The sequence below is a fragment of the Anser anser genome (genome assembly GCF_964211835.1).
Source record: "Anser anser genome assembly, chromosome: 1".
Taxonomy (NCBI): Eukaryota; Metazoa; Chordata; class Aves; order Anseriformes; family Anatidae; genus Anser; species Anser anser.
The window spans coordinates 37,406,628-37,429,963 of NC_139720.1; the positions used below are offsets into that span (position 1 = coordinate 37,406,628).

The 23,336-nt window shown below is 42.0% G+C and overlaps 1 protein-coding gene and 1 long non-coding RNA gene across 4 annotated transcripts in view; both read right to left on the reverse strand.

Annotated features, from left to right (window-relative positions):
- Positions 1 to 5,870, reverse strand: part of LOC310888563 — a 48,579-nt gene extending 42,709 nt beyond the window's left edge. Inside the window, exon 1 of one of the 3 annotated variants that reach the window (XR_014575935.1) lies at positions 5,351 to 5,870. This is a non-coding gene — a long non-coding RNA (uncharacterized lncRNA). The remainder of the gene's footprint in view (positions 1 to 5,350) is intronic. The other 2 variants (XR_014575936.1, XR_014575937.1) reach the window with 2 other exon arrangements.
- Positions 5,871 to 18,800: 12,930 nt separating this feature from the next.
- LLPH (LLP homolog, long-term synaptic facilitation factor) lies at positions 18,801 to 23,308 on the reverse strand. The gene is made up of 3 exons (XM_083809096.1): positions 23,190 to 23,308; positions 22,890 to 23,072; positions 18,801 to 19,426 (listed from the first exon to the last, which is right to left on the reverse strand). Exons 2-3 carry the CDS (start codon positions 23,068 to 23,070, stop codon positions 19,263 to 19,265), a joined length of 345 nt encoding a protein of 114 aa, XP_083665222.1. The 5' UTR covers positions 23,071 to 23,072; positions 23,190 to 23,308; the 3' UTR covers positions 18,801 to 19,262.
- Between the last annotated feature and the right edge of the window lie 28 nt (positions 23,309 to 23,336).

A 23,336-nucleotide genomic window follows, 5' to 3' on the forward strand; every position in this document is an offset into this window, starting at 1 on the left:
CCACTTTCTCTCAATATTGTTATAATTATCATTTAGAAAAATTATTGGCAAATGCTCTGCCAGCCTCCATGTCCTCTTCCAGCCACAGAGTATAAAATGTCAAAAGGACAACCAAAAAGTTCCTGGCTCTGAGCAACCACAGTGGGGCTTCTGGCACTTCCAAAGAACCAAGTACCGTGTGTTAGCTTGACTGTACCTCTTCGCTGGTGCCTGGGCTAGTACGCATGCACATACATGTGTATGCATATGCATATGTATACATGCACCCATCTGTTATGGACACTGCTCCTTCAGCATCCCCGTGGCTATGCCTAAATATTTCAGAAAAGAACAGGAGGAAAACATGACAGTGAGGGCCCTAGCATTCCTGCTTCCTTGAAACAGCCCAGAGGTAAAAATACAAAAATAAAAAATACCACCGCACAGGATAATGCAAGGGAGGCACCCATGAAAGCTTCTACCTTCTAGAGCTCAGATGCCTAAAGCCACATGATGCAAAATGTGGTCATGCCTCTCTCTGGAGTGCAAGAAAGTAAAAGTTTGAGTGTAAGGAAGTCGCCAGGTGGGTAAGGAAGGGCCTGAGATGAAGAGGCAGGATCTGAGGGCAACATCTGGGAAGAAAAGGTGTCAGCAACAAGGGTTATAGGGAGAAATGCTGAGAACTTCAGGCCAAAGGGAGAACCATGCTGGAGGTGAACCTTGGGGTGGGTCTGCCGGTCCGGTGTGACAAAGCTCACAATGCACAGGGAGATGTTTACAGCACAAACAGCTGTGGGAAACTCCACTGAGTCATTAAATCCCAGTCAAGCCCTGAGAAAATGCTGGAAAATCACTCCCTGGTCACCAAAGACTATTTCCTCTATCGCTGGCAGGGGAGCTCCCTGGAGGGCATTCAGACAAGCATTCTGATGTGGAAAGTTAAGGAACACTTTGTACAATCTAGCATACCTGGACATTGCCAAGGGTATAACATAATTGTTGCCCTGAATGAGAATCAGAGCATGTGAGGTATTTTCTCTGAGGCACCTTGAAAGCCACTGGAGTCAATCAAAGCAAAGCTGAGCACAGTGATGTTCAGAAGCTCGAGGCAAGAGCATATTAGGAAAGAGCTGGTGAAGTCTGCCCACCACAGCATGCCCTAGAAGAAGACGCTAGCACAGGCTTTGACGGGCTAGAAAACAAAGGCACAGCTTCCAAGCAGGTGGGTTTTGGTGGCCTCAAAACTATGGACATTTCTTGGCAGCAGTTAGAAAGATGCCAAACTCAGCAGCAGAGGAGTACTGAGATGACAGTACACTGTACTAGATCAGGCACAACTGCCTAAAATAATAATAATAATAACAATAATAACAATAATAATAATAATAATAATAATAATAATAATAAAAAAAACCACACACACAAAACCCAAACCACTACACAGTGCAATGTCAGAGGAGCAGCAGGACGCAGAGCTGGTGAAGTAGCTATAGATTCAGGGCTACACTGGAGACAAAACCAAAACCAAATGGAGGGTCCCACTGGCAGTCAGCAGATTTGAACATATACAGAAAGGCAGATTTACAGATGGTCCCTGCCATCTCCCACCCTGGTGCAGAAGAGGTAGGAGAAATGCATGACATAGAACTATGGCAGAGCTAAGTGGGAAAACGAAAGCAGAATGAACCCATTGTGACCAAGCAGCATGGCAGAGGCTTGTGGGGCTGGGACTGGGGACCAGTGGCATGCAGTGGGTGAAGGACAGGCCCTGTCTGGTCCCAGAGAAGACACAACAGAAGAACGCTAATATAAGAGAGATGTAACAACCTGGCAGAAAAAGGAAGGTTGCGGGAGGGAGGAGACATCAGGAAATCAGCCTGTTTGCAGAAGACTAGCAGGTCAGCTGTGCTGGCAGTATCTTCATAAATATTTCTCTTAATGCTGAAGCAGTTTAGTTTTATAAGCATGGGATCCTCTCATGTGGTTACTGAGTATGAATCAAAGACGGTTGTGGCTCAGCACTGCCCTATGTTTTATTATGCTTTCTCAAACATACTGGGGTTGCACAGCCCTACGAGCACAGCAGGGGCTGCAGGCAGAGACCCTGTCCCTTCTTCCAACCCCCTCGTGAAGGGGACCAAGGGTAGGCAGCCCCGGGGCCCAGAAATGTGTCCAGAAAAGGGGATGTGAAGCGGGGTATTAGGAGCAGAGAAGCCATCCTCCCAGGAAGGCAGGCAGAGGAAATGGCTGCAGCAGCTCAGGCTCAGCATGGGACACTGCTGCTGTCCTGTCCCCGTCCCCCTGCCTGCCCACCTGGTCCCCTGCAGAGGTACAGGTCCCTTTCTCACACAAGTCACCCTCCCACTTCTCCTCACATTCCTGAACCCCAGGAGCATCACTGCAAAACAGGCAAGCAGAGCATCCTCCATGGGCTGCAGGGACAAAGCCTGAGTGAGGAGCATCGGCTCTGGGACAAGCAGAAAAGAGAGACATCTGCTCTGTCTGAAATAGAAGGAAAAATAACAAAAGCCGACCATTCATTTTTACTTATGTATCTGGCTGGTTTCACTTTCTAGTTTTCCTGCCACAATTTTTGAGCTACAACTAATGGGTATTTTCCAATCCAAACAAAACACGCAAACCAAACAAAACAGCCCTGCGGGATTACTGCGACAGGCAGGGGAGGAGAGGCAGCCTTGTGAAAAGGAAAGAGCAAGTCTGCAAGTGCAGCGCTCTTATCTGCTGTCCTGTGAGATGGTTTTAAAATAGATGTGCCTTTTTTTTTTTTTCCTTTCTTCTTTGTTTTTGGGGTGACCGACAGGACAAAAAGTAGATTTGAGGGGAGGCTATATCTAAGCATATTGCTCAGCCCAGGTTGATAACGTGCACTGAACAACCCTGGTCCCCCTGCTGCGGTGTACCAGAGGAGGATGAGGCCAAGGAGAGACCAGGGCCGCTGAGGTGGGACGGGCTCCTCTTTGTGCCAGGACAGCTGTGCCCGAAGCTGTATGGTGTGCTCAGACACAACGGGGAAGAAAGACGGGCCAGGTGGGGCTGGATTGCCCAGGCAGATGCTCTCCCACCCCTCTGGATGCCATGCGCAAACACCTTTCCGGGCCCAGCCGCAGGGGTGCAGCGGGCTGCGGCCCCCAGCACACACTTGTCATCGCCCCTCTGCCGGATGTTATCGCTGCCCCAGACCTGCAGCGGGGCCGCGAGCGCTCCCTAACCTCTGTCAGTCACAAGGAGACAGATAACATAAACAGTTTAAACAGGGGGCTGGTGCTAGCTGGGGCCAGGGCGGCTGCCTTGCAGCGGAGAACCCGCCTCGCCCTGCCCTCAGAGAGGCCATGCCGGCAGACCCCTCGGTGAGCACCAGGTCTGTGGGCCCCATGAAGCAGCCACGGTGCCCTGGCCTTCCCCAGCTTGGTGGTGGAGGCAAGGGGAGGGCTTCTCTGGAGGCCTCCAGGCCACACGGCCTCCGCTATGAAGCCCCGGCCGAGTCCACACATGGTGGGACTCCATCGGGCATCGTCCAGCCTGTTTCACCCTTTCACCCACCCTGCGTGCCCATTACTAACACATTTTGGAGAAACGGTGTTAGGAAAGGTTCAATAAATGGCTCTGGGTGATTTCAGATTGCTTTTTCTGTGTTACAGGAAAGTGATTTGCTTTCCAAAAAATGCGTGTGTAAAAAAACGTGTAAGCGTCACACCTTTTTTTTTTTCTTTCTTTTTTTTTTTTCTTCATCGTCTGTTGTTATTTATAGACCCTAGAGATGGAAAAGACCCATTAGGTCATCCTGCATTCCCTGCCAGCGAGAGTTGTTCTCCAGCAAACATTTATTACAGCCTTGTTTAGACTAGTTTCACATGCTCCAAACAACGAGGTTTCTGCCACTTCCCAAGGGAGAGCGGTCAGCAAGCTAATACCACTTGCTCTCAGGGAAATTTCTCCTGGTTTTCTTCTCCATCAAGCTCTAAGCCTGTGCCAGCTGCTAGTGTTGCCCCCAAACCAGCCCCATGCACCTCCAGGCTACCTGGCTGCGCATCCTCCTCCCCACACCAGCTTCCCTCTTCTGATGCTCTCCGCTCTGAACAATTCTCCTGTTTGACCACAGCTTTCTGTTAATCCCTTGCCCAGAGTATAAAAGTGATATTGCAGGTGTGATCATACAAGGAAGGAATTACTTCCTCTGCTCCTCTATGCTGCCTCTTTAAATGCAAACCGAAGTTGCAAAGGGAGTTTTGCTGTCATAGCACACAATAGATTTGTATCTCATTTACTGCCAACTATCTCCACAAAGTGTCTCTTGATGTTGCTGATTTTTGTACTTCTACAGCCTACCGAATGTGCTTCAGATTACTTCTGCCTCCGTATTGTTACTTGGGTTTTTCCAATTTTCTGTAGTTTATAACTTTTAAATTTAGAAATAAAAATCACGTTGCCTTTAACTGTTTTCTTTATTGTCTGTAACAACCAGTGAACTGAGAAGCAAATGAGTCTTACACAGATAAAAACAAGAGGTCTGACTATAAATATGAGTGCAATCCCAGAAGAGTAGCTTCCTCTTTGTCATATTTGGGATTTGCCAAAAGTAGACAAATAAGACAGATTCTATTAAAAAAGTAATTTTGAGTGTCAAATTATAGAAGCTTGCTTTCTTCATTTATGTTACAGAAAGCAGTGTCTGCTGTTCCAAGTGAAAATTAAATAGGAAAAAAAAAAAAAAGAGTGGCAGGAAAATTAAGCACTTCTCCATCAAATTAAGATACAATTACCGAGTCCATGCTCAATAATACATCGGTTTGAATGAAACACACTGCACATGTTAGCACAAGAAAAAATAAACAGAAGAAAAACATAAAGAAATCATTTTCTTTATCCATTTCACAATAAATTATGCAGAGCTGCACAGTTCACTAGTACTATTTATAAAGGAAAATAACACAAAGCCAAAGCTGGCAAATTGAGAATACAGGGAAATCAAGACAAAAGCTAGACCAATAACCACAAATGAAAGGGATCATCTTGTCAATTGAGAAGAAACATGAGGAATATGAATACCAGTTTTTTCCCTAAACCCTGAATACCGATGGCTCCATCATGCTTTAATTCTCTACCCCTACACATGCCCTTCTGTGCAAACTTCCCGCATACTTTCACTTAATTTCAAAGTGCAGTTCCTCTCTGAAACAGCACTGTAAACATTTCATTGTGGGGTCCCACGTTTGACGTCTGTCAGTGATTTTCGAATCAAAACTGTTCAGTTAACAAGTTAAAAAACAGATTTGTTTTTGTTTATTTCTCAAAGCTCCAGTCTGCAGTATGAAAACCAAACTCGGCTCTTTCTGATTCACGTATCACTCACGATAAAGGCTGGCATTTGGGGAAGATCTCACTGGTGGAGGAAGAGCTGGATGAGGGTCTGGCTGCTTTGCCCTCCTGCTGCAGAGTCGCCGCAGCTGAGAAGGGTAAGACTCGGAGAGGGCTGTGCCTTCTTGCTGCCAGCTGCCAAGCTGTCCCTTTGCATGAGGTTATCATCTGTGGAGCTCTGCTGGCAAAGCAGTAGTTTCAGCACTTGCTAATCCACTTTTATGCAAAATCTACCAGGTTAGCTTAGATGGTTTAAATTGATTTAGCCCTGCTGCTGTTGCCTAAAGTAGATTAGGAGATCCTTATATCTTTTCTCCAGCCAGAAAGAGCTAGCTGAGAGCAGTCAGCGTACAGTAGATTTTTCGGCAAGCGTGGAGAGATCCAGAAATCATCACCCTACAGCTTTAGCCTTTGACGTGCCAGACGGCAACACCCAGCCGAATGGCCCTCCTCCACTTGTCTCCTCATTTGTATAACATCACTTCCCCGTATCTCCAGTGAATATTCCGGACTGCAGTGACAGGAGCAGTTTTGGAGAAGAATCAGGACCCCAAATCCTGGAGGAAGAAGCGCATGTGGACCATGGCCACCTGGTTAACAGAGCTATGCTGCAGAAGACCAATACTTCTTATCACGGCAATACCACTCTCAAATCTGCCCAACTCTCAGATAGTTGGCATCCTGACTTTTCTACAAGGCAATCAATTACTCTGAGTGGAGAGAGGAAAGGCAGAAGAGAAATCACATGAGGAGGATATGGGAAGTACTGGTAGAGAAAGAAGAGTCTCAGAGAAAGGCCTTCTGCGAGAGCATCATACTTGATTTTTACTAAATGTGTCTGCAAGGCAATCAGACTCATCTAAGTCACTGTTCAGCCTCTCAAGCATTTGCTCATATGATCTCAAACACATAGTTGTGTGTCTCACTGAATGAAGCCCCAGCCCTGCAAGTATTTTGGGCGCAAGTCATTATACAACAAAAAATACGTTCCCGAGCATTACAGGGTGAGGGCCTAGGATGGACTTGGCCTTGTGCTGAAGTACTTTGCTGAACCAGACAATAGTAGTATTACATTTCATAGCGTTTGATAATAAGACATCGTGTAATGTGATGCAGAAATTGAAGATGAGAAAGGAACTGAAAGTTTACCTCTCTAATGAGGAGTCATACTGGTAGTATTAAGGTAGATGCTTCCACCTAGTGACTTACAGTAGTAGCTTATAGATTTTTCCTTCAGGAAGCTGGATGGCAGTTGCAGCAGAAAATACTAGTATAGAAAAATATCATTCATCATTTGTAGTCAATAAGAGATGCAGAAACTTACTTTACAAAGGGAATCTATACATTCAAATTTCAGCAATACTCAGAACATCTTTTCTGCAGTCAGTGCTAGCCCAGTGCACACAAACTGATTCACCTCTGGATAGATGGCCACCCCAGTACTTCTGGTTGTTCTCCTCGTCCTCCTGCCCTCTGCAAGCCAACACACAGCAGGGGAGGAAGGATATTTCCCAGTGAGGGGAGGTGTTTCTTATATCCTGGCAATACTGAGGTCGCTAGAGCTGTGACTCCATTAAAGGTATTGCCAAACTATTCCTTCACTTCTAAAACACAAGAGCTGAATTTTCTTGTATCCCTCAGCAGTGCAAATGCACACGGTCTAGGTCTGGCTTGCCAGTGTGTTACCAGCAGCAGCTTCAGAGCCCAGTGCTTTCTGCTCTACTCCAGAAACCCTCAAACTCCTGAGACTTTACACACACCTGCATGTGCAAAAGTTACTGACTTGAACCCTTACAGCAACACTAAGAAAAATAACAAACTACAAAAAATAGAATTGCTTGTAAGCTTCAGTAAGCTTGTAAGCTTTGTGCAGTAAGCTTCAGAACCCCAAATTTCAACAGACATCATTAGGATTTGATGTTTAATGATTCTTTACAGTAAACGGGGAGCAATAAGTCTCTCTCTGCAAGAGACAGAATCTGCTGCTGCTGAACAGGCACCTATCTGAAATCAATCTCTTCCACATCAAGATGGATTCTGAATCTTGTCCCTCCCCAGAACATTCAGGACTAACAGAAGATGTCAGCTCTTCCAGAATCCACAATCCAGGTGAAGCTCTGAAGAGGGTTGGCTGCTCCTTATATCCTTCCTCCCCCCAAAATGCAATAATCTTGCCTTTTCAGGCATAGGCAGCCCCATTAATGCAGTAGTTTCAAGGTTAGTGCTAAAGATAATCAGCTCTGATTAAACTGTCTGACATAAAGAATCTGAAGTTGAAGCAAATGAATGCTGCTCTGGTTTCCCAACTGTGCTTAAGGATGGGCTATCAGTCTGTACCAGAAACACAACTATAGCCATATATATATATACGTATATCATAATCATTATGTAAGTGAACACAAGTGCCCAACAGAGAAACACGGAAGGAGGTTTTGGGCAGCAAGTGGGTCCTTTTGCTTCACCGTATTGAAGTTAGGACTCCTATTTCTATACTTTTTCCCTTCCATATTCCTGATTTCTATTGAATCTCATTTTTCTTTGGCTCTGGCTTTACTCCCTGTGGTAATTAAGGACTGACCTGCAAGGCAGCAAGCAATCTATGCTGAGCAGATAAGTACAACCTTATCTTGAAGCTTGTAGTTTACCCCTTTGAAGTTAAACGAGTATCTATGTGTTTAGCTGACTTGGGACCTAAAATAGCAAATGCATGGCTTTGACAGCAGAATTGAACGACCTCTGCTCCCCTAGGCAAGAAATCGAGGGACAAAGGCAAAGAAACAGTTGAAAATTGCTGGGGAAAAAATTAAAGCTCAAAGTGGTATGTCTAAAAGTATGACAATTGTAAAGAAGAAAACAGATCTACTTGTTTTGGTAGGCAGAGTGTAATATAGTTTCAGTTCTCGTGGACTTCTGTAACAAAGCTAATTCCCTTGTTAGAAGGCTTGGTATACTCCCACCATTTTAATATATTCCTTTTCTCTTATTGTATAGCTGTAGTCATCACAATGTTTATGGTTTTGCTCGTATGTTCTCTCTCATTTATGCTTTACTGAACTGACATATATATTAACATCTCACTTGTTAATAAACTCTGGTAGCTAAGTCACTGCTCTAGATCTTGTTGAAGTTGTAAATGAGGGAAGATGCTTTATCATCTGGCAATTTCTCGCCGTTTCATGTAAATGAGTTCTTAATCTCAAAATGTAGAAATAAAACAGCAACAACCACCACCACCACAACAAAAACAAAACAAAACAAGAACAAAAAACAAAAACAAAACTTAGCAAAATTGTAGGTCAATAAGATTCTTACTATTCATTTCAATTACAGCTGGGAAACATCGGAAGCAGCCTTATTCTATCAGCTGTGTAGGTAAACAAGGGCTTTGGTCATCACCTCCCCAACACCCCTAAAGTTCCTCACCTTTGGTGATCACAGCCCTCTAAGCTACTCAGCAGTTGCACAGCCAGGTGGGACGAAGTCACTCACCCCATCAGAAGCAGGTTGGGTCACTGAGTTGACTCCTGGGGAAAAGGTGAAGCACTTCTTCAAAGCTCTTTTTCTCTTAGATTTATACTGTGCTCAAGTTTTATCTACAGTCAATGAACTCTCTGTATTTTGTTAAAGAAAAATATTTAAGTTAAAACTACTGTGTGAGTATGCACACATACATGCATTCACACGTGCACATGCAAGCATATGTTAAGTTTTATTTTTTTATATGGTATAATCTCTAAAAACATCATATAATTTATTGAAGTGCAGAAGAGACCAATTTTCCCTTCTCTTATTCTGACAGTTTCTCTCTCGTCCCACATGGTTTATATGAATGATATTTATAACGGACTTGTTTTGATCTGATATAGCCCCAGTGAATTTACTGCTGTTTCTACCCCACTGTAACTGAAACTGACAAGAACCAGAAGAATCTGCAGTTTTATTTTGGGCTTTATAGGTTTTTCCCTCACTCCCTTTTCTCATGCCTGGATGGGGTTGGCAGCTAAATAAGACCTGTGCATTCTACAATGATAGATAGCAGTTAGGTTGCAGGATGAGATGAATTGCTCCTTTGACCCAAAATAGGGTCAATTTCCACCAGCTAATAATTGTTTAGTCAGGAAAAAATACATTAAAAAGTGAACAACGGATTTTTTTGTTAACAAAAGAAAACAATCTTTCCCATGTAATTAATAGTTGTGGTGTTAACAAATAACATAGGCTGCACATAGTCAATGGCTTACTATTTTAAATATACTGCTATATTTTCCAAGAAGTTATAGGATTTTGAAAAGAGATGAGCATTTCCGCTTTGTTGAGACAAACATATGTTTCTGTTCCTGTTAGGATTTCCTCCCTAGAATTACATATGAAAATGAAACAACTTGCCTAAGTGCTCTGAATGGCTCAGAGGAAAGATAAATAGGATTTAGATTTCATCCCGCTAAGGAGGAAAGCCAGTCAGACACTCACTTGATAATTAAAGTTGTTATTTTAAGGTAAGCACTTGGTAGTTACAATCAAATATAAAATTGCTTTTAATGGTCTTGCTTTTGATCTTCTCAAAGGTATTTTTACATGTTAATACATATTTGCTAATTGCAAACAAACACAATCCTATTTCACAAATAATTGCAACAGAACCAAAAAAGATTAAGTGAAGGCTTATGTCCTGCAAGCAACGTGCTCCTTTTTATCAAGTTTTAAGTTATTACGAATTCAGCTTCACTGAAGTGCATGAATGAAACTGCAAGAAGCTGCGCTCCCAGTAATTCATACTAGAATCTAAATGCAAGCTCTTTTTCAGAAAGTATCCACATTTATTAGCAATCACCAGATGGGATCCCAGTGTAACCTCAGGGAAGAAAACTAATGGCTTTCCCATCGAGTCATATTTGGATATGATCCAGTCACTGTTAACATATCCAAATTCATTAGTAGCCACTGAATCCAAACCCTGTTTAACGCAAAAAGATACTTGGGAAAGATCATTTTGGAAATTATTTAATTTCCTTCCACAGCAAATTCACATTATATCTAAAAGCAAATGAAAGCTCTGGGTCCTCTGTTTCTCATGAAACAATCTCTGAAGAGATCAGGGCAGACCAGAAGCTGCATTCGTTGGTTTATATCTCTGTGTTAGTGAGTTTTCAGACAGAAATAAGATCCTAAAATGTAGAGATTGTAAATGAAAGAGGACATAATCTAAAAATGCTTTGTTTCAAACGTATTTAGAAATTGGAATTACATTATTAAGAGCTTTGCAAAAAATTTTTTTTTGCACATTTTATTTTAATTTTTTGTTCTTTACTGAAAGATAGACTTCAGCTTTTCTGTTGTGTTTTGTTGTTTTCTTTTTATTGTTGTTGTTTTTTAAGCTTTGTTTCCAGGCAGAAACATCAGTATATCCATTAACTGAAAGTTGCCAATTTAGTTACAAAATACATTTAATTTATTTGTATAGATTTTTGCAAATCAAATCTAAATCTAACATATTTTTTTGTGTGAATCTATTTCTCCAAATGAAGCAACATTTATTTTCTTACAACCTAAATATTTTTCAGTTTTAAATATTAATCCATAAATTTGTTCAACTGTAGCACTGTGTATTTGTTTTATAACTTACTGTTTAAAGAAACCTTGTTTTCCATGTCTTTATTAAAAAGTGAATCTTGAACTTTTAAAATGCTTTTATCTCTAATTTTGTATTGGCTTGTTTATATCTTACCCCTGAAATACATAAGATTTTATTTTTTCTCAGCCTCAACGATAGCTGCAGGAATAGATGCATTTGTTGTTACACTGTTTGTTGGTATATGAGCAAAAATTGATTTGTATGCATTCCTAAAAATAAAGCACTTTTTGCGTGTGTTCTAATACATATAAAACTTTTTTTTTTCCAGTTTAAAAACTAATTCTAACCTAATGCAAACGGTTATCCTTTTTGCTGTTTCTAGGGTTACTTTTAGAATTTTTAAAAATCCAATTAATTTTTAACCATGTAAAACTGCTGTTTTAAATTATTGCACATCATTACATTTGGACAATGAAAACAACACAGGCGTTTTTACTTGTCTCTGGTCAGCTTCACTTTTTGGTTTCCCTGACACAATACCTTAGCTGAAATCACCACGTGGAGATTTTAAAATCCAAGGGAAACAAGCAAATATAAAACAACTCTCTTTTCACCGAGTTTCTGAATTTTTCATTAAGGCATCTCGGTTGGTCGATAAAAGGCTTTTTAAGAACCTTACTTTGAAAAAAAAAACAGTATATATCAAAAAGAAGTTGATCCCTTTATATTCTTCTCTGAAGAAAAAGGATAGGTTTAAGGAAAAAACAGCAACTAGATTGGGGAAGCATTCACATCAAGGAGCAATTTTAGTGTATTTTTAGAGGATAACTGATTATCAGTGAAAATGTTAAGTGATTTTGCACATTTAAATGACACTCCTCATTGATACAAAATATCAGTCAAAATTTTAGCAGTTGTCCTAACAGTTAGGAAAATGGTGAGCCTGGAAGTGCTGGAAACACCCCCAAGCAAAAGCCCCGCGGAATATTTAGCATTTTCCTGCAATGAATAAGTGTGCAAGTTAAAAAAAAAAAAAAAAAAAAAAAACGAAAAAATATTGTCTGGGGCATTGCATTGCGATGCCTCGCAAAGATCCCTGCCCCAGGAAGGCGTTCAGAGGCTCGCTCAGCTCCCTTCTGCCGGCAGCGGGGCAGGGCAGGATGAGGGCTGCCCCGGGCTCCCGGCCATCGCTGGTGCCATCTGCCGGGCAGCATCTTCCACAGCAAGCTCGGCTCGCTACCCACAGCACCGGCACGGACAGGCTCCCAGCTGCATTGCTCCATGGGGAGAGGCTCAGTCTTCACATCATCTTTCCCAAAATGCCCAGAAATGGTCTGGTTAGGGTCGGCAATAGCGCGTTTACGGGGAGGTGGGCTGAAGCCGATAGCTCGTTGCAGCCGCGTCGCTTCAATTTGAGTCGCTCGCTGAGGAGGTGATGCCACTGAGCACCACAGCAGACAATCCGGGCTCTTTTACTGCTGGATTTGGACTATAATAATGTCATGGACACTGAGATGGTGATCATGGAAATTGTTTGAGAGGGAAAGTATGGGCTGGCGTACCTTGCTTCCACCTCCTCCCGTCACCATCACCAGTCATGGAAGCACAGATTCACTTCTCATTGCTGGGAGCTCTTTGAGGACCTTGTTGAAGAGTTAGACAAAAAGGAATAGGAAAAAAAAACCATCAAAACAAACAAACAAACAAAAAACATTTTCCATCTCTAAGTCTGCACGAGTAGCAAGGAACAGAAGTCTGGAGATAAGCTCTGATGGCTCATGATAAGGACGCGTGTTAGCTGTTAGCATCGTACTGGTTAGCTAAGGAAACAATTGCAAATGGCTTTGGTTTGTTTTTAAAGCTTTATAACAGACTTTCTAAAATGTTGGACACTTGAGGGTCTTAGCAAAATAGTATTCATTTTACATACCAAGCAAAATAACAAAAACAAGAAATCCACATGCAACTTTCTTCCTTGTGAGGGAAAAAGAGAAAGCCTTGTGCGTCACACACACTCAGTAACCTCTTTAAAAGGGATGGATAAAAATGTGTCTGTATGCATATACACTGTGCCCTACATTGGAGCAATACTCCCAAATGTTCTCGGATCAACAGACCAACATAGAATCTTTACCATGGATGATCTTACACCCTAGTCTTGTGCTTAAGGAATTCCATTTTTTTTTTTCTGTTCAACGCTGTAACCATCAAGGCTATGATGAGCCGTCCGAGGAACTACCTGGATATGGACCAGACTTTAGCAGCAGTTGCTCTCATATAAGCTCATCTGGTGTCAATTTTCACAAGAACTCACACAGCCTTAAGAACATTTAGGAGAGAAAAACAACCAACGTGTCTGAGGGCACTAGGCTGGAGCAGCCCAGTTTGCAGCTCCACTATCAGCAGCCCATGAAACCTGGTGCCATTATCTCTGGCTTCCTTCTTTGCATCCTCTGACACCACCATCTTCCAAGAGGTGCAAGAAGTTCAGAAAAAGTAAGGTATTTTTTGTTTTGTTTTGTTTTTCCGATTATGTCTCACACATACTTTATTTTAAAATATATTTTTGAATGTACTCTTTATATGAAATGAACTTAATTTTGCATTTTGGGGTAGGGATGTTCAGTAGTAGTAGTAATAATCATAATATAAAATGGTGTCTCTATGAGTTGACACACAGCTCTCCCTCTAATCCTTCACAGAAAGCTTTCGTACTGAGCTGCAAGACAGACTGTGGCTCTGATCCACTCTGCACTGAGTTCTGTGATGTTTTGTAGAAGCAGTACCAACAAAAATTAACTGGAAGGCTTCAAACACCAGGCCAGGAAGCACAACCAATAGACCTAAAACGTTTTTGCATCATACATGTACTTTGTATAGGACCCTCAATACACAATCCTCTGCTTCCGTAGGACATAGACTTCCTAAAATTTCAGACATTTTATTTTAGACCTTTTTATATCAATATATATTTTTCATCAGAAAAAATAAAGATTTGTGACAGTGAGATTGATTGGGAAGCAATTGGGAAGAAGGAAGGACAGTGCAAAAAATCACCCTCTTCCCATTCTGCCTTTTCTTTTCTTTTGAGTACTGCTGCTGTTCATAAGCGAAAGTTGAAATCAGAACATTGATGGAGCATAGGAAGAAAATGCATGGTGGGAAGAGGGGAGTTGTCACAACTGTGTAGTGTTTATTAAATTGAAGAAAGTTGTCCATTCACTCTCACTTTTAGCTCAGGGAAAAAAAAAAAAAAAAAAAAAAAAGGAAGAATAATCCCATTAACTATTTCTCCCAAAGCAGTAAATAATAAATTGGGCAGTGCAGCTGGAGAAGGGAGGTAGAAAAGTTGAAAAGAAAAGCAGAAGAGCCGCTTCCTGCAGCAGTGAGCTATCAGATGGCTCAGTCCTCCCATGGAAACTCACCCTTAGATAAGCCAAAATTGATGGCAAAAATCTGGCCTGTCGAGAGCAATTCATAGCTGTTGTTCCCGGCTCTCATGATCCCGACCACTGCCCTGACTTGATTCAGATCATGCCACCCACAGGGGCAGATTCCTTTGTACCTCTCAGATCTCTGCATTGCTAAGGCTGTAGTCCTATAATCACTAATACCAGGTAAATTCACACTACGAATCTGATATAAATCAGATTTCCAGCTTCCATCACATTCACTAGAAACCATGCAACACTTTAGGCTGCTGGATGAAGTTAGCATAGTAAAAGAGATATCCAGTGTAGAAGAAGGAGGGCTACATTAATTTTTTCTTAATAAAAGTGAGCTTTGTTCCCAGTCTTGTATTGCCTCCTACTGACTACGCTCTCTCTACAGTATGACAGTTAACTGTCCCAGACAGGAAAAAAAAAAAAAAAAAAAAGAGAGAGAAAAGTGGAATCTTTTAAGTATATTTCAGCTAGACTAGTTTAGACTAGTTTCCCAATCCACTTGACTACACAATGCAGAAAAGAAGGTGTCCCAGAGCAGAAATGAGTGACCAGACAAGCCCAGGAACTGCATTACCACCATTCAGGCCCAGTCAGCATGGGTTCATGAAAGGCAAGTCCTAACTGACCAACCTCGTCTCTTTCTATGACCGGGTGACCTGCCCAGTGGGTGAGGGAAAGGCTGTTGATGTAGTCTACCTAGACTTAAGCAAGGCCTTGACACTGTCTCCCACAGTATTCTTCTGGAGAAGCTGGCAGCCCATGGCTTGGACAGGTACACGCTTTGTTGGGTTAAAAATGGGCTGGACGGCTGGGCCCAGAGGGCCCAGAGGAAAAGGATCTGGGGGTGTTGGTTGATGCTCGCCTGAACATGAGCCGGCAGCGTGCCCAGGAGGCTAAGAAGACCAACAGCATACTGGCTTGTATCAGGAACAGTGTACCCAGCAGGGCCAGGGAGGTGATTGTCCCCCTGTATTCTGCTCTGGTGAGGTCGCACCTCGAGTACTGCGTTCAGTTTTGGGCCCCTCACTGCAAGAAGGAAATCAAGGCCCTGGAGCGTGTCCAGAGAAGGGCTACGAAGCTGGCGAAGGGCCTGGAACACAAGTCTTATGGGGAATGGCTGAGGGAACTGGGGTTTTTTAGTCTGGAGAAGGCTCAGGGCAGACCTCATTGCTCTCTACAACTATCCGAAAGCAAGGTGTGAGGAGCTGAGGGTAGGCCTTTTCTCACAGGTAACCAGTGATAGGACTACAGGAAATGGCCTCAAGTTGCGCCAGGGGAGGATCAGGTTGGAAATGAAGAGACGTTTCTTCTCAGAAAGAGCAGTCAGGCACTGGGACAGGTCGCCCAGGGAGGTGGTGGAGTCACCGTCCCTGGGGGTGCTCAGGGACATGGCTCAGTGGGTGACAGTAGTGGTAGGAGGATGGTTGGACCAGATGAGCTTGGAGGTCTTTTCTGACCCTAATGATTCTATGATTCATCCAGTGTGAGACATCTGCAACAACTCACTTTAAACCCAAGTCCTGCACACTAAAGTGCAGACCTTGTCAGCTTGTCAGGAAACTGTCTATGTGACATTTAGCAATTTGCTAATGAAGTCTTTATACTGTACAAACACACATTTTATACACAACCATTTCCAAAAAATGTCAGAATTTAATTTCTTCAGTTCTGACACTTACACTTGCACTGCAAAACTCCTATCGTATTTCCCCTGCCTTTCCTAGCTCCATGAAAAACAGATTGCATAGGTGGCATAGAAGGTAGGTGGCACAGTTACAGTAGTAGGAAGTTGCAACAAAGCAGTTTCATAATAGTGCAGTTAGATACACACACACAAAAAAAAAAACGTACAGAAAAAAAACCACCACTTCTGCCAATGCCATTTCAGTCAGACTTTTAGACTTCCATCAGTTGAATCAATTGCAACTTTTTCTCCCAGAATCACAAGCTAAAATCTTTTTTCAATAAAGATCAATAAATGGTGATGTGATATAATCAGGGTGCTGTTTAGAGGCAGACAGCTTACTTAGAAAATCCATGTAAGGGCTTTAAAAATATGTATTTCAGCCAAAACCTATCATGTTTAAATTGCAAAGAAACAAGAACTAGGTTTTCATCAACTGATCAAACAGAATGTTTCAGATTCAGCAATGTAAGCTGAATACTCAACAATTAAAAAAAATGGCATTTGTGTTCACATATATATATATATACGCACAGCTACTCAGGGATCTAAAGCAAATTTCAAATACAAAACTGCAATAGCAACAAGGAGCATATGCTGAAATGCTAGAAGGTAAAATTTCCGTGCTGCGTTTGTGATGTAACTTGACCTCCGAGGTTACATCCATGCTGCACGCTTAGCCAGAGTACTGCTGTCTGTCCACAAGCGAGCCTTAGCCTGGATTACAGATCCCAGCCAGCCAGGCTCTCCAAACCTGTCTGGCCCACAGAGAGGTCTGCCTCTCACCAGAGCTGAGATGTCAGTCTTTGAGCACATGGAAGTTCGTGGTGCTAGGCTAAGAGCTGCCTTCCAGAAAAGACGGGGGTTTATTCCTTTCTTATCCTCTGCTTCAGTTCAAAAATCAAACAGGATGTCTTAAAATATCTGTAGTTTAAGTGAACCTGTTTGACTTTATCCTCGACACCATGAAGGAAATACCTCACACAGGCAGTATTGTTTCAGCTGGTAGGAAGCAACTGCTAAATAAAAGATGACTGCGGGGTCTGCTGTCTCTCATTTGAGACTCAAATCCCTAATCTGGTCACAAAAGTAGTAGACTAATACATTTGTGCAACAAAGCTCAGGGCTAGGTCATAAAAGCAGAAATCTAAAAAGCATTCAGTTGCGCAGATCATTTTCTCTTTCAGAGGAAAGAGCAGGGGCAGAACTGGAACAACTCCAGAGAGGAGAGCATAAGGCAAGTACAGCAGTGGCGGGCTTGATTAAGATGAGAGACAGAGTATGGCTGTGCACCTAGAGAAAGAAAATAAACCAACTCTGAAGTCGTACGTTTAATGGAAGTACTTTGTCAGTTTGATTATCTCCACTCAGGAAAAGCAGTCTGCTTTCCCACCAGCCGCTGCTTGAAAGTAACCCGATTTACAAACAAGCATGTCAGAAATAGCACTGTGCTTACTCTATAGAAAAAAAATTGTTAGCACTTAAACCTAAAAAACTCCCCTCCACAACTCCCCAAAGCACTGCACACACATTAAGCAGAATAGAGCCAACAGCATTAAAATGGTAAAGAAACACAAAGTGACAGCTCTTTCCATTTTCTAGATAAAAATAATGATGAATCTAATGAACATTTTCCTTCACATTAATCAAATTTAAAATAGTACTAATGTAAATGCTAGCATATTTGATACTGAAATCTAGGCCCAAATATCTAGTAAAACAAAGAACTGAATAAAGAGCAGCATCTACTTTTTTTTGCAGAGGTATTATCAACTTCAATGAAATATTTTTAAAATACAAATATAAGTTGTTAAAGGATTTTAATTTGGTACGCTTTGATCTACGTATCTTACCAAGACTCATTAACTGTCAGTGTATGTGAAAACAGATGATATATTGAGATGTCCTCCAACATCTTTGTAGTTCTTTGCTCCACCTGAGCATTAGAAGAGTATTTTCCCTCAACATTTAACAATCATAATAAAAACAAAACATACAGTTTATTTTTTCCAGAAAAACTAAATTTTCAGGCTGAGTAGTTCTTAATGGACTTCAGTACAGAACACTACTGCAACTACTTTTGAAAGGCTAAATCCTACTTCTTGTGTCCAAGTTATCACACACAACAATTTCTGGGCAATTACAGAACGTGGATCCCACTTTGGGTGAAGTTGTACAAAGGTTGTGCTCTGTATCAATGCAGGGTACTTCAACAGGCAATACACAGCAAGACTGGTACTGTAATTACTTCCATCCTTGAAACGAGAGACATTTTAAAAACATGGGCTTTCTGGGCAACTAATTCTTGCATCTGTCATCACATGTTATTGCCAAGTAATATGCAACCAACTGTAGCTAATGACATATAAATGGCATCTGTTACGCAATCCTGCAGTATTTTATTCTATGCCCACATTGTAAAGCATGATAGATTACTGCCATTCTAAGAGAAATATAAAGCTACTGAAAATACATGCAAAAAAGTAAATCCTCATTTACTTTAATAAAACTTGGAAAACGTTTTAGAACTTCTTCCTCAGTCTGTGTTTGCATTCACTCGGGTTAACAACAAACGAATCAGTTTTACTTTCAATTACTTAGTTCCTACAGTATTTAAGTTGCATAAAGTAGTGAAAAACTTTGTTTCAATAACTTTCTCTTTGTGAATTTTTAAAAAATGCCATGCCAACACTTTGTCTTGAGTTTTACATTAAAAAAAAGAAAATTTCATGAAGCCTTGATGTTGATTTCAGTGTGTAATCTCTTTTAAGTTACATATTAAGAGGCTGTTTTAGTTAATCACTAGACGTTACAAGCAACACAGATCAGCATGACAAAAAGTTATTTTACAGAACTTAAGAGATACAGTGAGCTTACAGAATTCTTTGGTAAAATTTACTAATAGAAAAATTACATTGACAAGGACAACAGTTCAAGACCATTTACAGCTTCTTTTTTTTGTAGCATCCATAAAATAAAAGATGACCCCCCCCCCCCAAGAAAACATATAACCAAACATTTAGTCTATTCAAAGGCACTTGCTTTTTTGCATTGCTTTCATCACTTGCTGGCCTAGCAGTCTCTTCAAAGGTTCACGCAACACAATAAATCATACTCGGTGGCCAAATACAGAAGCATCGTGTACTTATTTAGGATATTTATTATGGAAAGTAAAATATTCATGATCTTACAAAGTTCTTCAAGTCTACCGGGCTCGGCCTTTGGCCAACTTTGATTTTTTTTTCTCTTTTAAGCGCTGTGCCCTAAGCTTCTTTTTCTGCCTGGAATGCATCCATACCGGGTACTGTCCATGCTGGTCTAGGAGAGTTTTTTTGTTTCGTTTATTACCTATGTCCATTTTGCAGTCATCTGGAAAAGAAAGGAATTTATAGTGAGCAAAATACATGCATTAGTTTCATAGATGCTATTTTGTTACTAGATTCACCAACATGATAAAAAGATCTCTATACACAACAGTATTTGTGGACAGAGAGATGAAGGCTTTGTACATTGAAAGTGGTTTCCAAGCCAATACAACAGCAACCCAAGAACTTCAACAGCTGATAGTAAATATGAAGAATTTTCCCTAAAGGCCTATGTCTGGGCAAAGCACCTTATTCTTTAGTCTGCCATCTGTTCCAGCACTGTGTCTAAAAACATTGTGTGTGGTCTCCATCAAAAGCTGCAAGCATACAGGAAGCCATAGGCTTACTGAAACATATGTACAATTAAACACTTTTTATGATGTAATGCTTAAGATGCAAGGAAATTCTAAAAGTTAAATTGAATGGAAGATGAAGACAGGTAAAGAGAAGAATAAAGAGAAAAATCTCTGAGAAATGCAGTGAAGGTATAAAGCATGAGCCAGCAATGCTACATTTGCCTCAAAAAGTGAGCACAGGATCAAGTTGAATACAATTAAGAGACAGAGAGGACTAATCTCTAGGATCAGGACATTGTTAAGTATAGATCTGAATACTACTGTGCTATTAAACTTCAAACTTGTTTCCAACCTTCCACGTGCAACTCTAAAAGCTTTCTGATGGGCTTTCACGGAGAGGAAGAAGACTTTTTTATGCGCAGGAGCCTTAAAGATGGGATATGAATACATGTAGTCAGCAGAGAATCAACACAGGGGCTTATTGCTGCCTGCAAAGGGTGAGCAAGCCAAGAAGTCCCAGCTCCAGAGATGTCCTAAGACATCAGAGAAACACAAGGCCTGCTGAACACTGCTGTTCTGCAAATGCCACAGAAGAGCTGGCCTGTCCCAGCCCAGAGCTCCAGATGTTGGGAGCAAGAGCTAGAACGTGGAGGGGAGGAAGGTTCTGAAGAATGCAGAACCACACCAGCTGCTATTACTTGGCAGTTCAGGTGGCGCTCATATAAACTGCTGCATTAGATTGGCGGTTCAGATGTGATGCTACAGCATCAGGTTTTTTCTTCTAGTAATAACATCTAAAGGAAAGCATCCATAGCACCAAGCAGCACAGCACAAGTCACACCTTGCAAAAATCTGTTCAAGAAATAAGCCATCGCTCTTTGATAGGCAAGCTTCCCAAACAGAGCAACAATCACAGCAAAAGAACAACAGAGCGAAGTTACAAACTAGGTTGTGTCCACACTGGTTTGTTTGAAATCACTTTGCTTCCAACCAATTAATTTGTGATTTTACATGTAATTAGGGTACCGTTCATGGATTTCTTTTAAAGTTAATCCACCCCAAACACAGAACAGATACAGGAAAGAAAAAAACAACACAACCCCGCCTAAGTTTCTTCTCTGGATTCCTGTCCTGTCATACTATTAAGGTTAATCTGCGACATGAACAGGCTTGTGACTGCAAAAAGGCACTTCCATAATAAGCGTCTGCTGCAACATTAACTAAATGAAGAAATACTCCTGGACAGACTATCGGTTGTTTACATAACGTGACATTTTCATCACACTTTGCAATCTCAAGGATGCTGTACGAACCAGTAAGAGGAAGAAACCTACTGAACAGAAGAGCGGTCCACGGACACAAAGAAAACCTACCAAAGAGATTAAAAAAAAAAAAAAGAAAAATAGAGAGAGAAAAGGGCAAAAAAAGCTATAAAAGTAGTTAATTGCAGCAGACTCAATGGGTATGATTATGCTGAAAAATCTGTGCATGCCCATAAAGTTTTAAGAACATCTACAAAACTCTTTTTGACTGAAGGCTAGCCAGACCTTCCATTATTTTTTCCTAACAAAAAAAATTTGTGAAAAAAAATCTTTTGTAGTATGTTGTGAGAAATACCTTAAGGTAACACAGGAAAATATCCCTAATACACCCACATACCTTCTAAGGCTGGAAAATTATTCACCTGTTGGTTATCTATGGGAAGTTTAAATTCTAGATTAAACCTTCTGCCTACACTTCAGTCCTTCATAACATTTTGCAAAAATATGAATTTCTTAGTGTCCACAAACAGTTCATGCTGAAGAGTCCTCTCAAAGATAGCATTATTTTCACAAAACTTACAACTAAGTATTTCCAAGGCTGCTATCTCTCTGTAGATGCTGAGTGAAACTTGCCACTGCATAGAAAAGTTGCCAGCAGATTTGGAAGAGTGTGCAGGAATGACATAACCAGGCACTTGATTCAGAAACTAGGTTTAAGACAGCAATGTTTCCTGCATCTTCAGCTTCAGCGAGCTGATGATGTTCCAAATCATTTTGAAAATTCAATCCTAACCATCTTGTAAGGAACAACTTTTACAGCTGGTTTACAGAACCAATGAGAACCACAGAAAAAAAATACAATTCATACTCGATTCTACCCTTAACCAGGTAATTATTTTTTATATATCCTCTATTTCCATTTTCAACATAGTTTATAGGCTCTGCTGTTCAAATTCGTAATCCTTCTCTGTCTTTCCTAATTCCTGAATCACTGACAAAACTGCCTGCATGACTGACAGTCATAACCAGTATTATTTCAAATCCCTACTGTGCTGTCTCAAGAGATTTCTGCATCCCACATAAAAAGCTTACATTGGCAACTTTGTAACAGCTTACACCGCATACACTAGAAAAGAAAAAAGGGCTATGACTTAGTTTGGAGTGCAGTTTTGGAAAAAGGTGGTGTGTTTCTGACTCCTGTCCAGTACACAGCTACTTAAAACCTTTGCTCCCAGTTTCAGAATTATTTAAAGATTACATTCTTTTCAAGGAATGGACAGGAAGGTGGCATTACCTGTAGATGGCTAATGCCATGCACTCCTGCACCATGTGCAATGTATTACTAGCATTAAAAAAAGAGGGTCCTTGTTACCCATACCAGGGCACAATATATTTAAAAACAATAAATCACTATCTACGACAAGATATCTACAAAATAATTTTAGATTTAGCTCCAGCTTTATATATTTCATATCATCCTTAAACCGGAAAGGACGGTATGTCCTATCTCAAGCTTAACAGCAAAGATAACGCTGTGATTGGAACAAACTGCCAAGGAACCCTTGCTCGCTTGATGCTTTTGCAGAGATCTCTCCAAAAAAACTTTAAATGAAGTGCTATTAAGCCAGCTCCACAAGCGATTGGATGCCCTGAAGCCAACGTTGCCAATGAGCAGATTCAATGACTTAATAGCCACTTAAGGCTTTGGAGGAGACAGATTTGGCTTTCCAGGTCGAGAACACAGTAGAACTGATGACGGCGGTGGAAAGCAGAGGAGGAGTCACAGAGGTCTGCCGGGGCGTTAGGCTGGTCGCAAGATAACACCCGGTGGGAAGAAAAGGAGGGGGGGGGGGTTCAGCTGGGGAGGCAGGGCCGTGCCCGGGCCGCGTGTCCCGGGTCCCCATCTCACCCTGCTGCTGGAGGAGCTGGGCGGGGGGCAGCACGGCCGCCACCTCCTTCACCTCCTCCATCACGGCGTCGGCGTCGACCCGCAGGAGGCTCTTGAGCCTCTCCAGCTCCTTGGGCGCGTTCTTCTTCCTCTTCTCCGCCCGCATCTTCCTCTTCCACTTGCTCCGCAGGCTCTTCGCCATGGCTGAGGGGAGGGAAGAGGGCGCCGTTAGGCCTCCGCTGCCGCCCCCAGCCCCCCCCCCCCCCCCCAACGGCCGTAACGGTCCCAACGGCCGCGCCGCCCCCACCGCCCCCCGCTCACCTCAGCCGCGCACGAGGCCGGTGCCCACCCTCGCGCTAGGCCGCTCCCGCCGAGTGCGCAGGCGCGGGGCGGAGCTGGCCGACGCGCCCCAGAGGAAAGTCACGTGATTCCCCCCCCCCCCCCCCCCCCCCCCCGCGGGTGTTCCCG

Bases quoted from the DNA above. Each gene is read 5' to 3' on its own strand.
- LLPH (XM_083809096.1), bottom strand. From the start codon at position 23,070: ATGGCGAAGAGCCTGCGGAGCAAGTGGAAGAGGAAGATGCGGGCGGAG. The intron at 19,427-22,889 runs GTGAGATGGGGA...TTTCTTTTCCAG, and splicing joins CCAGCTCCTCCAGCAGCAGG to ATGACTGCAAAATGGACATA.